At 41.9% G+C, this 15,251-nt stretch overlaps 1 protein-coding gene across 8 annotated transcripts in view; it reads right to left on the bottom strand.

Moving 5' to 3' along the window:
- Positions 1–6,778: 6,778 nt before the first annotated feature.
- The window catches only part of rerea (arginine-glutamic acid dipeptide (RE) repeats a), a 179,922-nt gene continuing 171,449 nt past the window's right edge, over positions 6,779–15,251 (bottom strand). For 5 of the 8 annotated variants that reach the window (XM_073875234.1, XM_073875235.1, XM_073875236.1 and 2 more), the window contains 7 exons: positions 14,993–15,154; positions 14,778–14,891; positions 12,055–13,430; positions 11,293–11,515; positions 10,492–11,212; positions 8,741–9,170; positions 6,779–8,656 (listed from right to left, as the gene is read on the bottom strand). In XM_073875234.1, coding sequence (XP_073731335.1) covers positions 8,623–8,656; positions 8,741–9,170; positions 10,492–11,212; positions 11,293–11,515; positions 12,055–13,430; positions 14,778–14,891; positions 14,993–15,154 — 3,060 coding nt within the window. In that variant the 3' untranslated portion in view covers positions 6,779–8,622. The remainder of the gene's footprint in view (positions 8,657–8,740; positions 9,171–10,491; positions 11,213–11,292; positions 11,516–12,054; positions 13,431–14,777; positions 14,892–14,992; positions 15,155–15,251) is intronic. The other 3 variants (XM_073875238.1, XM_073875240.1, XM_073875237.1) reach the window with 2 other exon arrangements.

Genomic DNA, 15,251 nt, shown 5'->3' with positions numbered 1-15,251 from the left:
TAACTCTCTTGTTTGGATACAGGAACACTTTAATATAGGGCAGCTGGTGACCCATGAAAGAATCCAGCAGATCATCACAGATGGGTCAACATACATCTGTGGCCAGCAAATTACATTGCATCAGTCCTGTTGCCCAACTTACTCAAGACAGACAGTACTTTCTCCAAAGAAAACACACTTGACTATCAAGAGCCCTGCATTACGGAATTAAAGGGATAGTTCACCCAAAAATAAGGTTGCTGTAAACTTGTATAAATTTCTTTGTTTTGCTGAGCACAACTGGAGATATTTTGAAAAACAAGCAGATCAGGTGCACTGTTGACTTCCATAGTAGAAAAAAAGAATACTATGGAAGTCAATGGTGCCCCAGATCTGTTTGGTTACAAACATTTATTAAAATATCTTAATTTTTCTTCAGCAGAACAAAGAAATTTATTCAGGTTTAAAGGGGACTTTTCACTTTTTTAAGATGTCAAATAAGTCTTTCCTCAAAATTTGAGTTTTAGCTCAAAATACCACATAGAAAATTTATTATAACATGTTAAAATTGCCACTTTGTAGGTGTGAGCAAAAATGTGCCGTTTTTGGGAGTGTCCTTTTAAATGCAAATGAGTTGATCTCTGCACTAAATGGCAGTGCCGTGGTTGGATAGTGCAGATTAAGGGGGCGGTATTATCCCCTTCTGACATCACAAGGGGAGCCAAATTTCTATTACCTATTTTTTTTACATGCTTACAGAGAATGGTTTACCAAAACTAAGTTACTGGGTTGATCTTTTTCACATTTTCTAGGTTGATAGAAGCACTGGGGACACAATTATAGCACTTAAACATGGAAAAAGTAAGATTTTCATGATATGTCCCCTTTAAAACGATAAATTATTTATATACTATCCCTTTAAAGGTGCAGTGTGTACATTTTAGCAGGATCTCTTGCAATGTAATATACATTACTATATTACCCTACATAATGAACTGTATTGTTTTTATTACCTTAGAATGAGACGTTTTTGGTCTGTTCATGTTTCTACAGTAGCCCTAAACAGATAAACTGGTCGACAGAGTGTGTTCCATCATTACGTTGTCTAAGTTGATGATGTGTTTGTCCTGTGGCGGCTACCGTAGCTTCTCTATTCATTTAGAAAAGGAGGGGTGAGTGGGGGACTGAGCCATTGGTTGCAATTTGCAATCTCACCGCTAGATGTCGCTAAACCTACACACTGCACCTTTAAGTATCAAGAGTCATAGTTTGTAAAATATACAAAAAAAAATGTATTAGAAACATAAAAAACATGATATCTCGAAATAATATCTTTAGAAAAACGTCTTTGAGCATATTAGCATCGCCTAGTTACGACCTTAGCACACCCGTGAGCAAAGACGGCACGCATATATCCTGGGTTTCCACAGCAGCCAAGCAACTGCCATCAAGATGAATAGGAAGGCTAATGGATAGGTTTTTCCAGACCTCCTTGTTGGATCACTCAGACAAACAGAGCAATGTTGAAAACACCACAGAGCCACAGTGTCTGCCGCACTCTTTAGGGAAATCAACCTATAAATGTCTCGCATGCACACAGTAAGCTGGGATAGAAGAAAGTATTTTAACAAGGGTTTATTAATAGAAAAGCTGTACTGCAGGTCAGATGAAACCACTCATTTATCTGTTTACTGACAGACTGATGTTATTTCACATCATGAAGATTATGTAAATGCTAAAGATGTTGGCCCACTCACACCGCAGGTTACTTTATGCTTTAACATGTAATTTATGAAGCTTGCTGAGGTTTGAATTATAATGCAACGCTTTTGTTAGCACTGGATTAAAATCTGATGCAATTAATTGCTAACCAATCTGGTTTTGAAATATTTATAAATCAAAATAAAACAAAACATTGCGTTCCTGGCACAAAAGGGTCATGGGTTTAATCACAGGGAAAGCACATTAAAGAGGCCATGGCATGAAAATCTGACTTTTTCCATGTTTAAGTGTCATGGTTGGGTCCCCAGTGCTTCTATCAACCTAGAAAATGTGAAAAAGATCAACCCAGTAACTAAGTTTTGGTAAACTATTCTCTACAAGCAAATAGGTCGTTGAAATTTGGCTCTCCTTATGATGTCATAAGGAGCTCTTATTATAATCCCACCCCTTAATCTGCCCTATCCAATCACAGCACTGCCATTTAATGCAGAGGAAAGGAGAGAGAGAAAATAATTCACAGCACAATTGAGTTTCAATTGCAACAAACCACCATCATTGTGATCAGTGTTTGAATTTCATCAGCTCATTTGCATTTTAAAGGACACACCCAAAACGGCACATTTTTGCACACACCTACAAAGTGGCAATTTTAACATGTTATAATAAATTATTTTGAGCTAAAACATCACATATGTGCTCTGGGGACACGAAAGGTTTATTTGACATCTTAAAAAAGTCTTGTGACATGGCCCCTTTAATAAAATGTATAGATTGTAATGCACTGCGTCACTTTGGATTAAAGCATCTACATAAATGCAAAATAATTTTTACCTCAAGGTGCAAAGATAAATAATACGCAGAACTATTTTTTCTCAAAATACAAGGAGCCAGTGGAGCTATGCGTTTTAACATCTCTGATATTTCAGCAGGCCTGCTGCATTAACCCCTGGCGTGTGAGTTTATCACCCACCGGCCCGAGAGGTGTCTGCTACGTTGGAGTCAGGCATGAAGATGGACCTGGAGAAGATTAATTGCCCTGTGGATGTGCGAAGAAAAACAAAGAACAATCTATCTGTGTCTGGGAAATCGGGCAGCTCCACAGAGAGGCGAGTGAGCACATTGGCATGGCGATCTATCACAGGGCGCTCATTACACACAAGGTCAGGGTTTCAATGGCCCCAGAAAACATCAAGATGCTGCATGTGGTTGCACCTGAGACCTTTGGGACAACCACAGGCCAGCATTTTCAAAGTATATATCGGAGTATATATTTATTTATTTATTGACAGATATAATGAAAATGTTAATGGTACATTACTGAGTACCGAGGTTGACAATACCATAATTTGTGTTTGTATGTAATAGTGCTTAACAGTGCGATGTATTATCATTACTGTGATGTTTTCTCCGGATACAAAACTACGCGTAAGATCATTACATACAGTAATGTTCATCCAAGAGACCGTAGGTGGCCCAAAGAAGCTTAAGTTATTACCAACACTCTCACAAAGCAAATATTTCAGACTCTGGACAGCTGCCAGAGGGGATAAGTGTGAAATGGAGATTTCATATATCTCAGAGGATAACAATGTAATCCAGTGAAAAAGACAGAGAGAGTCAGAAAAAAGATGATCGCAAGAATAAAGTGGAGGGGAGAGAGAGGGAAGATGGCTGGTGTACAGTGGGTGTGGAATGCACTGTGTAGGCCAAATGTGAATCCAGTCCCGCGGAGCAGATGAGGGAATAGCGATGTGTTATGACAGGAATGCAAGAGAGGGATATCATTAAACAGAGGGGAGCAGTCCTGCCGTCCACACACGGAGACTTAACACCATCGTGAAGCACAACAACAGCTGCCTAATAATACTCACCGACTGTACGTTGGCCTCAACAGAGCACCAGACACATGTGAGAGAGCAGAAATCATTACTGTGTGTGTATCAGTTTCATAAGATAGCCTCTTTGAAAAGGAAGATCTTCCAAGTTTATACTTAGGAATAGCTTTTTAGATTTCTTTAAGGAACAAACTGCTGTGTGCTCTTAAGGTTTGTTGTACCACACAATTTCATAATGCACTTATATGTGTGTGTTATGTTTACGTATATGTCGTCGTTTGCAAAAGTGTGAGCACCGCTGAAAATTTCCACTTATAAATATTTGGGTGTTTGGATCAGCAATTTCATTTGATCTATCAAATAACTAAAGGACATATCAATATTTAGTAAAGCCTTCTTTAGCAGAAATAACAGCATGTAGTTGTATGCAAAAGTTTGGGCACCCCTAACAATTTACATGATATATATATATATATATATATATATATACACACACTCACTAAAGGATTATTAGGAACACCTGTTGAATTTCTCATTAATGCAATTATCTAATCAACCAATCACATGGCAGTTACTTCAATGCATTTAGGGGTGTGGTCCTAGTCAAGACAATCTCCTGAACTTCAAACTGAATGTCAGAATGGGAAAGAAAGGTGATTTAAGCAATTTTGAGCGTGGCATGGTTGTTGGTGCCAGACGGGCCGGTCTGAGTATTTCACAATCTGCACAGTTACTGGGATTTTCACGCACAACTATTTCTAGGGTTTACAAAGAATGGTGTGAAAAGGGAAAAACATCCAGTATGTGGCAGTCCTGTGGGCGAAAATGCCTTGTTGATGCTAGAGGTCAGAGTAGAATGGGCCGACCGATTGAAGCTGATAGAAGTGCAACTTTGACTAAAATAACCACTCGTTACCCATCCTCTGATGGCTACTTCCAGCAGGATAATGCACCATGTCACAAAGCTCGAATCATTTCAAATTGGTTTCTTGAACATGACAATGAGTTCACTGTACTAAAATGGCCCCCACAGTCACCAGATCTCAACCCAATAGAGCATCTTTAGGATGTGGTGGAACGGAATCTTCGTGCCCTGGATGTGTACCATTCACAGGAAATCATCTGACAGTAAAAGAAAAAGTCCAAATGCACAGATTGCTCAGCCCTGTATAAATATGTCAAGTACCCGTTTTATAATTAACCCTGTTCTAGTATGTGCCTGTTCCCCTCTATGTTCAATTTCAGTAAAATACACCGTTTTACAGTCTAAAGAAACTTTTAACACTACAAAAGTTGGAACAAAAAGGCATTGTGGATGTTGTTTTAGAACCACACAGTTCAACAAAAGAACCTTTTTAGGAATCTTAATTTGTAACAGGCAATTTAGGGCACTCAGGTGTTCTTGATGTTTAAAAGCTAAATTTAACGATCATTTAATTTGTATCTATATGTGCAAAGGAAGCCAATGTTTAATCGGGTCAAACATTTAACCCGGTCAATTACAAGGCAATAATAGTGAACTTTTGATGCTGGCCTGATTTTAGTGGTTTGAGTTAATAAGCTGAGAAATGAGAGAATATACAATTATTACTTTGTTCTTCCATTTATTGTTTTTCACTTTATGAGCCCACTTTTAAGAATAATTTGTTTTGTTAAATGGACAACATGATTGCTTTCGAGCTATGGAAAAGCTAGAATACATCCTACCACCACTTATAAATTTGCTGCATTCACAGATGGTTTAATCGAACGCAAGCACTTGCCGTAGTTTACTTCTGGTCTGTGCCTGTTCATCGGTCTGGCTAGTGACTAAACTGACCTCTGGAATGTTTCGGTTTCTAAAAGACGACGAGAGATGAGGGGCATGGATCACCGTTTGCAGATTTGGCAGCCAGGCAAGAATTTAAAGCAACACTAAAGAACTCTGGCTCTTTGCTCCCCCTACAGGTTAGAAGCGTAATTGTTCATTACCACTGTCGTAAATACTGCAGCATAGCTGGCTCTGATTGGATTGTAGGTCTGTCATAAAGCAAGTTTTTGTAGTTTTCACTCGAACTACAGGACCGCTACCTGACGGTTGGAAACTTCTTTAGTGCGGTTTTGGCCGATAGAGGGCTGCAAAGCGAATGTGAAAGTGCCGTTCACCCTGTTTTGTGTTGATGAACCACTGAAACTTCTTTGGAAACGTTATTTTAAGGTAAAAAAACTCTTTGGTGTTGCTTTAAGGATTTGTAGCTAACATTATATACACATTCATTTACACAGTAACTTCTCAGTGTAACAGTACTGGTTGTTTATTTAAATTGTTATAAGAAAAGATATACTCTAACTGTGGGTTTACACCAGATGCGAGTTCAACGATTTGCGCGAGTAGATTACATACAGAGTCAATGCAGAGATGCAAACAGACGCGTCCTAGCGTGGGACGATGCTAATGATGCGATATGAGCGGCACGTTTGCAGCGAAAACACGCGCTATTCGCCTCAAAAGCATTATCGTCAATTTGAAAATATTCAACTCGAGCGAAAGTTTGCATGACACGAAGTTAAATCCTGTGAGTAATCTAGAGCAAGTAACGCGATGCCCTGCATTTGGTGTGTACGTAGCATAAGAAGGACGGAAGTTGTTTTCGATTCTATGCGGAAGTCCACCGGAAATGAAGGGATAGTTTACCCAAAAATTAAAACTGTCATTTTCTCATCCTTATGTTGTTGTTTATCTTTATGAATTTCTTTTTCTGATGAACACAAAATAAGATATTTTAATTAATGATGGTAAACACACAGCTTATTGTAACCGTTAACTTCCATAGTAGGGAAAAAAATATATGATGGAATTCAACGGGTACTGTTATCTGTGTGCTTACCATCATTTATTAAAATATCTTCATCATTTATCACAATACTTCCACAATATTTTTTCCTGCTATGGAAGTCAATGGTCACTATCTGCTGTGTGTTTACCATCATTTATCAAAATATCTTCTTGTGCATTTATCAAATAAAAAAAATCATACAGGTTTAGAACAACAAAGGTGAGTAAATGATGACAAAACTTTCCTTTTTGGGGGAACTATCTCTAAGTATGGTTCACAAAAGCTGTTTATGTTGTTGCAGCTGAAACCGAGTTAATTCAGTTCAGAGACAGAATAAAAAGACTTGAAACAAGTATTTTTGTCAGCATGAACATTTACTTTTGCCATGTCATATAACAAAAAAAGTGATATTAACTAGAAATCAAGTTTTCATGTGTTGTAACTTAGTTTTATTTTAATTCCACAAATTTTTCAAAAAAATTACAAAATACTCAAATGGGGAGAACACAGGACTCACAATTTGCCTTAATTATCTCTACTTTTTGTTTACACCGTGTCATCCCATGGCGACTACTAATATATACAATAAGCTTCAAGATACCAGTATATATAAATCTTAGCAGTCAGAATGTACATTCTGCTATTGCCGCTTTGAAACAAGAAGCTAAACCATTGACAACACTCAACATCAAAGGTTTAAGACACAAAAGAGGGACAAAAGGAGAAAATGTTTAAAACAAAGAAAAATGCTGTATACATCGAGACAGAAAAAGATAGATGACAATCCAATTACAGAAAGTGATGATCCATTTTGGGCTTATACTGTTTACTGTACGCTCAAAAAAGGCCCAAATTCCAGCAATAAAAGGTAAATGAATTTTTTACAGTTGTAAACTGAAAAAAAAATACTGCATGTAACAGTCAATGATTGCTATCGAACAGCCTCGACATGATGGAGACAAACGAAAGAGGCCTCATGCATCATGGGTAATGCTCAGATGGTCATCTCTACTAATGTGAACACATGCACACACACGTACAGAGACTCAAATCCAAGCTCTACATATCTCGCTCACCATTTTCCCCAGGCTTCACAGTGAGAATGGTTTCATGAATTTGTACAGTAGATCTGGAAAATGATTGGGTGAGCAGCTTGCAAGAGAAGATAAATGGGGGGGCATTGCCATCTTTACCAGCAAAGTGTAAAACTAGCCATAAAACAACAGATAATGTGCATTTAGATGTGTTAGGATTACTTAAAGCACGATCGGTTTGCAATCTGTAAGTACTTCAACCGTGGAACCAGCTGAATGATGAACTCGGTTCACTTTCGATACAGCTGCTTTGGTACACAAAAATCAACACTGAAGACTTTTAAAATGCACTTGCTCACATTTCAAAAAGCCAATTAGTCGAATAACAAGTCTTTGAGATTAATCAGTGCAATATTTTTCTTTACAAAACACGGCACCACCTCCTCTTCAAGTTTTTCGAATCGAGTTCAGCCATGAGAGGAAAAACAAGGCCATGATGTCATGAACGACTGTCAATACGGAGAAAAAAAACACGAATTAAAACAAAACAATTTTTTTTGGATTAAAACCTGGTACCGTTCTCCCAGCATCCCGGCTTAATGGACCGAACCATCTGACATGGTTACCTGCTCTAATAGTGAGTGTCACCTCCTTCCCCCTCTGAAACAAGGGATGACACTTCCGAAATTATTATAGTGGAGGTCTAACAACTTGGTTAGGAATACACACCTAATAATAATTATAATAATAATAATAGTAATAATTATATGTATATATATATTTATATACTATTTACAGACTCAAAAAAACGCCATGCTGCAGCTTCTCTTAACATTATGAAAACTTCCTACAATGTATTAAAATAAACATTGAATTTAAGATAGCACTTTTCAGATATAACGGCCCGACTGTTCTGTTCCTTTAGCCCCCAGTTAGCACAGTGACAAAGTATCTGGTTTTCTAGCACCTACAGAAACATCAGGGAAGATTCTCAGAGTATGTTCATGCAGGAAAGTCACAATCAGTCTTGTGGACGCTGTCACTACTTGAACAATATACAACCCCCCAACCACATCCCAAACAAAGTCAATGTCCTAACAAAAAGGTCCGGAATAGTGAAGAAAGCTGACAGGAGAAAAGAGGTTCCTCAGACGATCCTTGTCAGTTTGTCAAACTTAAAATGTTCCAAGGACATGCGTGTGACTCTTCTGCTGATCTCTGGGAGTCCTCGGCTGATCACAGCTGCTTGTCGCTCTCTTTCTTCAACCGGCTGAAACAGAAGAGAAGGAAAACATTTACATTTACGCATACGACACATGCTAGATCTCATTTTTTTATCAGCATGCGTTCTTACCTATAATAGTCCTCCTGTCCCGGCAGAGGTCCTCCGTGCATGTGGTGGTGACCGTGTAGCCACTGCTGCTCCATTGCCAGTCTCTGTAACTCTGCAGACTGTGCATGCATGGCCTGCAGCTGGTGTGCCGCTGACATGGGTGGTGGTAGCCCCCCTGGCATATCTCTGGGATACGGACCACCTACCAGACAACACGACACAGTTATTGACTGAACAAAGTCCAAAGTCATAAATGCGCATGTATGTGTCGCAGTCTTACCGAATACAGGGTGCCGAAGCATCTCGTGTTCGTGGGGAGGCTGTCCGAGCAGTGGGTTGGGGATGGCTCCGGGCGGGTAAGGGAATCGTGCGAGGTGCGGTCCGGCTGCCAGCGGGTCTACGAGGGGGTGTCCCCCAGAACCTGGGGGGCATACAAGACATTCACCACCACCTACTCCGTGTCAGTAGCTTTTTGAAAGGGTTCATAGTCATCATCACATAAAAACAGATTTTTTTTGTCACCCTGCTTGTAAAAACCCAGCTGAAAGATTCATCTTGCATATATTCTGTTTAGATATAACTTTTTATATCGTTATTATATTTACTAATTAAGGATTGAAATCAAACTTTGATGCTTCTACACTCATAATAAGGTTATGAGACTTTAACCTGGATTTCAAGGCAGGGTCATGTACATACATACAACTAAGCATTGACATTCAAAAGGAACATCAAGCTTAAAGGGATAGTTCACCTAAAAATGAAAATAATGTCATTTAATGCCTCACCCTCATGTCGTTCCGAACTCGTAAGACATTTTTGGAACAAAGTTTAAGATGTTTCCCTTCATTAAAAATCGATGTACGGTATACTGTCCATGTCCAGAAAGGTAATAAAAACCTCATCAAAGTAGTCCATGTGACATCAGTGGGTCAGCCAGAATGCGTTGAAGCATCGAAAATGAATTCCGGTCCAAAAATTACAACTTTATTCAGCATTGTCTTCTTTTCCGCGTCCGCTGCGAAGCGCATGCGCGAGACCAAAGTCACGTGACTGCAGTGACGCAGCTGAGGTGTTATCTGGTGCGCCCCAGTTGTTGTTTTTTTGTGCGCTCGGGCTTTGTTTACAGTTTAAGGAAGGCGCATGCTGTAAGTTTGAAAAAAAAACTTCGCAAACATGTCTGAGGATAACGCGTCATCCGCGTCACTGCAGTCACCTGACTCAAGTCTCGCACATGCGCCCCACAACAGACCCGGAAGAGAAGACAATGCTGAATAAAAATCCAATTTTTGTTATTTTTTTGGACCAAAATGTATTTTCGATGCCTCAACAAACTCCAACTGACCCACCGATGTCACACGGACCACCTCGATAATGTTCCCACTACCTTCCTGGACATGGACAGTACACCGTACATAGATTTTCAATGAAGGGTCAACAAGCTCTCGGACCAAACATAAAACATCCTAAACTGTGTTTCTAAGACGAATGGAGGTCTTACGAGTTTGGAACGAGTCATTAATGACATTATTTTCAGTTTTGGATGAACTATCCATTTAATGCATTTAGTTTTTCATATTTATGTTTTAAAGCAAACAAGCTTGTGAAATGAATGAAACATGCTAAAATGTTAAATGCATGGTATACATAGCTCACAATAGTAAAAATATTTTATACAACAACATTTATTCTCAGAATGGCATAAGACTTAGTATAGCTTGTTAACAAAAACATGCAACACACACAGAAAAACAGAATGAGGGTTTCCTCACCTTGGTGCAACGGGTCCTGTTGGTGCAAATGTAGGTGTGAATGGATGTGCGAGTGCTGATGGTGGTGTGGCGTCACGTTGTACATCTGCAGCCGCTGTATGTGATCGTTAGCCACAGAAGCCATTCGTTCGGCATGTAGCCTCTCGGCTAGCCGATCGGGGTAGCCCATCTCAGGCCGCAACTGAGGCCCGGACAACGCAAGCCGCTCTCTCTCCAGCGGGTTCAGACCAGGGTGAAAGGTGGCAAATGGATGAGGGCCAGCCATGGGAGGGAGACCGATAGGCCCGTGCCGGGCAAAGTGCTCCATTGGGTTAGCGGAAGGATGCAGACCGTCCAATTCTGGAGGTTTGACCTCAAAGCCAGGCTTCATCCTCTCCATCCTGAGCTCTCTCTCTCGGATCTCCCTCTCTCGGATCTCTCTGTCCCTAAACTCGCGTTCGCGCATGCCAGGATCCGCGTTATATAGGCCAGGCATGTGATAGGCCAGGAGAGGGTCTGAGGGATTGAGCGAAACAAAGAACGGATGATTGCGGTTGGTGGGCGACATGACGTGGGGCCGGGCGTATTCGCTGAGCGTCCGTAGGGCGGGCGTGTCGGGGCCGATGTACGGGGGCACAGTGGCGATGGTGGTGGGTGGTGGATCGAAGGGCGTTCGCACGTGAGCCGATCCTGGCATCTGAGGATCCCCCATGCGACCCTCGTGGGAAGAACTGGATGCTTTCTGCATGGAGAGAAAGAGTGGATGTTAAGAAATGAGCAATATGCAGAATTCTTAACAAAATAAATTAACCCCAAACTTACGGCAGCTCTCTCCGCTTCTTTTTCTCTCTCCCGCTCCCTCTCTCTCTCCTTTTCCCGCTCTCGCTCTTTCTCTTTTTCTTCTCGTGCTTTTTGTTCAGCTTCCCTTTTGGCTTTCTCCAATGCCTCCTCCCTTTTCTTTGCCAGTTTTGATGAGGCCAGAGGTGTGAAGTAGAAGTCTGTTCTGGCACATGTGTTGTAACCTCGGTCCAGATACTTGTAGAACCTGTAAAGAGAATGGACATTGAGATCATTACTTCAGCACCTCTAAAAACATTTCGAGAATAATTGTATAACGAGTCATTTTGCAGCGTGGAAGTCTTTATTCCTATGTGACAGAAAACAAGAACATTATGGCAAGTGCAGAAATCTTCCTGCAGGCCATTTGAGGCAATGCAATTACTTTGTGACATATAAATAACCTCTGGCATGTGCTCTTATTTATTCTTCGCTAAAGCCACTCGATCCATCTTTTTAATCGCAAGTGCCATAATGAACTGCTACCTTTGTGCATTAGTGAGCTTATTGCTATTCACCGCAAGCAAATGTGAGACAAGGCCACAACAGCTCTACAAAGACATACTCCGTTTTGATGGAGGCATTCACTGCTAGGATTCAGTCATTAATCTATGCCCTATCCTGTACGCTTGATGACTGCTGAGCACCAAAAAAGCTGATGCAGGTGCATTGCACATTAACACGAGCGTACTTTGTATGCTAAGCAAAAACTAGTCAACTTGCAGTGAAGGTGTGCGTGTTATGTACCTTGCTGACTGGCTGGCGTGACTTGGAGTGTTGACGACGGTGGGTGGAGGTGAAGGGCTCCTCTGTGGAGGTGGAGGACTTTCCGGTTCCTCCGTCTCATCTAGAGGCTCCTCTTTAATTTGTACAGGTGGCACAGTGGAGGGTCCCGAGCAGGGCGTGCTGACCGACGCAGGCAGCGGCATGGAAATGGAGGATGATGGTGGCTGTTGCAGCGTAGCCATGGAACTCGTTGAAGAAGATGGAATGGCGGAGGGTGACACGATGGGCGAGCTACCTGGCATGAAGGAATGAGGAGGAGGAGGTGGAGGGAAGGGCGGTTGAGAAGGCGCTGAATGAGAAGTCGAAGGAAGAGGAGGAGCAGGAGGAGGCACCTGACTTCCTGTAGCTGGCAGGTTTTGAGACTGGGTGAGTATTGGAGGTTGGACTGGTGGAGGTTGGAGCTGCTGGTTTTGCGACATGAGTTGCAATGGAGGCGGATGGGCGGGAGGAGGGTGGTGCGTGGATAGAGAGCTGAGGGGCTTTAAGGCTGGCGGTGGGGGGAGATTGGAAGGCATTTGTGGGAATGGAGGGTGGTTTGAATGTTTGTGTGATTGAGGGTTCGACATCTGTGGGATAGGAGTGGTAGGTGGAGGTTTGATGTGGGGCATGGGCAATGGCGCTGGCGGTAAGGGCTGCTCTCTGGGAGGCTGGCTGCCGCTCTGTGAGGAGGTCTGAGATTGGGATGGAGGGGTGTGAGGTCGCTGCGCCTGACTTGAAAGAGGTGAAGGAGGCACCTGAGACTGAACAATTGGGAAGGGCTGAGGGGGTAAAGCGTGAGGGTGAGGCATGTGAGATGGCCCTGCCTGCAGAGGGTGGCCCATGGGCGGTATGGGGCCGTGTAGTGGAGGCTGCAAGGACTGAGGGCCGGACTGAGAAGGTGGTGGGGGCTGAGGTATGCCCTGCAAAGGGGAATGGGGTGAGGGTAACCTTTGCACCCCTGACTGGATAAGAGCGAGTGGACCCGCTGGAGGTATCTGCTGAGGTGGCATGGAGGTGGTGGGGGGAATCGAGGGGGATGACTGGGAAGATAGTGAAGGTGCGCCTGAGGTTGGTGGTGTGGATGCTGCAGCTGATGGGGGTGGAGCTGGGGGTAGAGCTCCTGTCTGACACTGGATAACTGGAGGATGCTGGCCCTGGAGGATCTGCTGCTGCTGTGCAGAGGAGTCTGAATCGCTTTCGTTGTCCCGTGGGCTGGGAATGCTAGGGGAGGAGCTACGGTTGTCCTGGTCAATGTCCTTAGGATCACTGCTTCCCTCGTCATTCACGCTGCGACCGTCTGAGCTCTCCCCCTCGCCTTCTCCCTCACACTCAGAGGGCGAGTCCGGCCGACTCAGCTCCTGTGGGAGAAAGGAGAAGGTTAGGAAACTTGGACGCACTTGTGCTTAGTAATAAAATTTCTTTCAAATACAAATACACAACTTTTGCTAATAACTACAATTATTACTGAATAGCCAGTGCAATCCTAAACACAACAAAACATCAAATCTGTGAAAATTATTTACATTTAAAGTAGAGACGCACCGATATTAAATTTTTCCACCGATACCAATAGCTGATTATTCAGACTGATATCGGCCAATTCTGATAGTTTGGTGGTTATATTAACTTGCATTAACTAAATTCAGATGATAACATTTTCTGAATGTTATTCATTCATATACTGACCATTAATATTGAACATTGATGTTTCTTTACATTTTCTATACACTAAGCTCAAATTTATTGCATTTTCCTGTTCTCCTTTGATTGACAGAATATATTGGTCCATGACTATTGGCTGTTTTTAAATAACGTTAAAAATTGCTTTTATTATCCAATACCGATTATTAGTCAATATATCGGTGCATCTCTAATTTAAAGAATACGAAACCACTTTGCGTAACTCCGATGGTAATATTAAGTAACTCCTAAATACAATAGTGTCTCTTATTATACACATGTAGTTCAAATAAAGCTGCCAGAAGGAGTTAGTCTTTAAAAATCCTCTAGTGTCTGTGCATAAAATTACTTTGACTGCTGTAAATCTTGTGGTGACTATTATTTTTGACAGTAAATGCTTATTATTATTGTATCATTTTAAGTAAAAATAAAGAAAAAAATGGAACTTGTAATGTGGCGTTCACACCACCCGCGTTAGAGGCGGCAAAAACGCGCTATTCGCACGTAGTTGGACGCTTGAACATTTTGAGTTTACTCGCTTCATTCGCGCATGAAATTCTAGTCATTCGAGACATTGACGTGGAAATTTGCGTCATGGGAGGGGCTTCTGCGACACCGCTCGCTCCCTGTAATCACGTTACTACTAGAGCTAGTGATTGGTTAATGCGGTGCAAATATCCACCAAAGTTCAGATTTTTCCACTCGCGCGGCAACGCTCAATTCGCGTGGAACACGCCATCCGCGTATTTGGCGCGCACCGTGCCGCAGGATGCCTAATGGCGTCTTTGCATTGACTTAACATGTAAATCACTCACGCTTGCCGCCTCTTCCGCGTCTGGTATGAATGCCACATAAAGCTTAAGAAAAATGTGTTGATGGTAAGTTATAATATCGAAGTTTAAAGCATTTAAAATATGTGTTTACAAGCTTTCTTAATAAACCCGCCTTGGTAATTTTCTAGTATATGAGCTTGTTTCTACTTAACTAGTAATCTAGGACAGGTGTTCAATGCATTAGACGCTTACCTGTGTTTTAGACTTCTTTGCGCTCGTCCTCTCCGACTCCTCTGTGTCAGACGCTCCTTTCTCTCTCTGACGCTTGACACTCTTCATAGGCGATGGTGCCTCTTCCTTTATCTTCTGTTATGACAAAATGAAAAATGTAAGTTTTTCTGACACTCAGCACGAGACACCTATAGCCTGTGTTCCTGCATTGTAAGAGCTGTTGTAATGAATCATACCTTGCTGGGTTTCTTCATCGAGTCAGTCTTGCTGTCAGTACTGGAGGTGCTGGCTGCACTAGGTGAGGTACGCCCACTGGACCGCAGATCCTCATTGGTCGGTGAGGCTCTGCCATCTGGGCTGGCGGTTTGCTTCTTGCGGCCACTTCGTAGCGTTGACATCTGAACCGAACGAGTAAATATTTAATGTAACAAATGGTGTAAAACTAAAAAAAGTAAAATAAAGTGTAAGGCTTTCCATTATTATAACCGCAAATTT

This window comes from Misgurnus anguillicaudatus, chromosome 13 (assembly GCF_027580225.2).
Source record: "Misgurnus anguillicaudatus chromosome 13, ASM2758022v2, whole genome shotgun sequence".
NCBI classification, from domain to species: Eukaryota; Metazoa; Chordata; class Actinopteri; order Cypriniformes; family Cobitidae; genus Misgurnus; species Misgurnus anguillicaudatus.
This window is presented reverse-complemented; position numbering and strand designations above follow the sequence as displayed.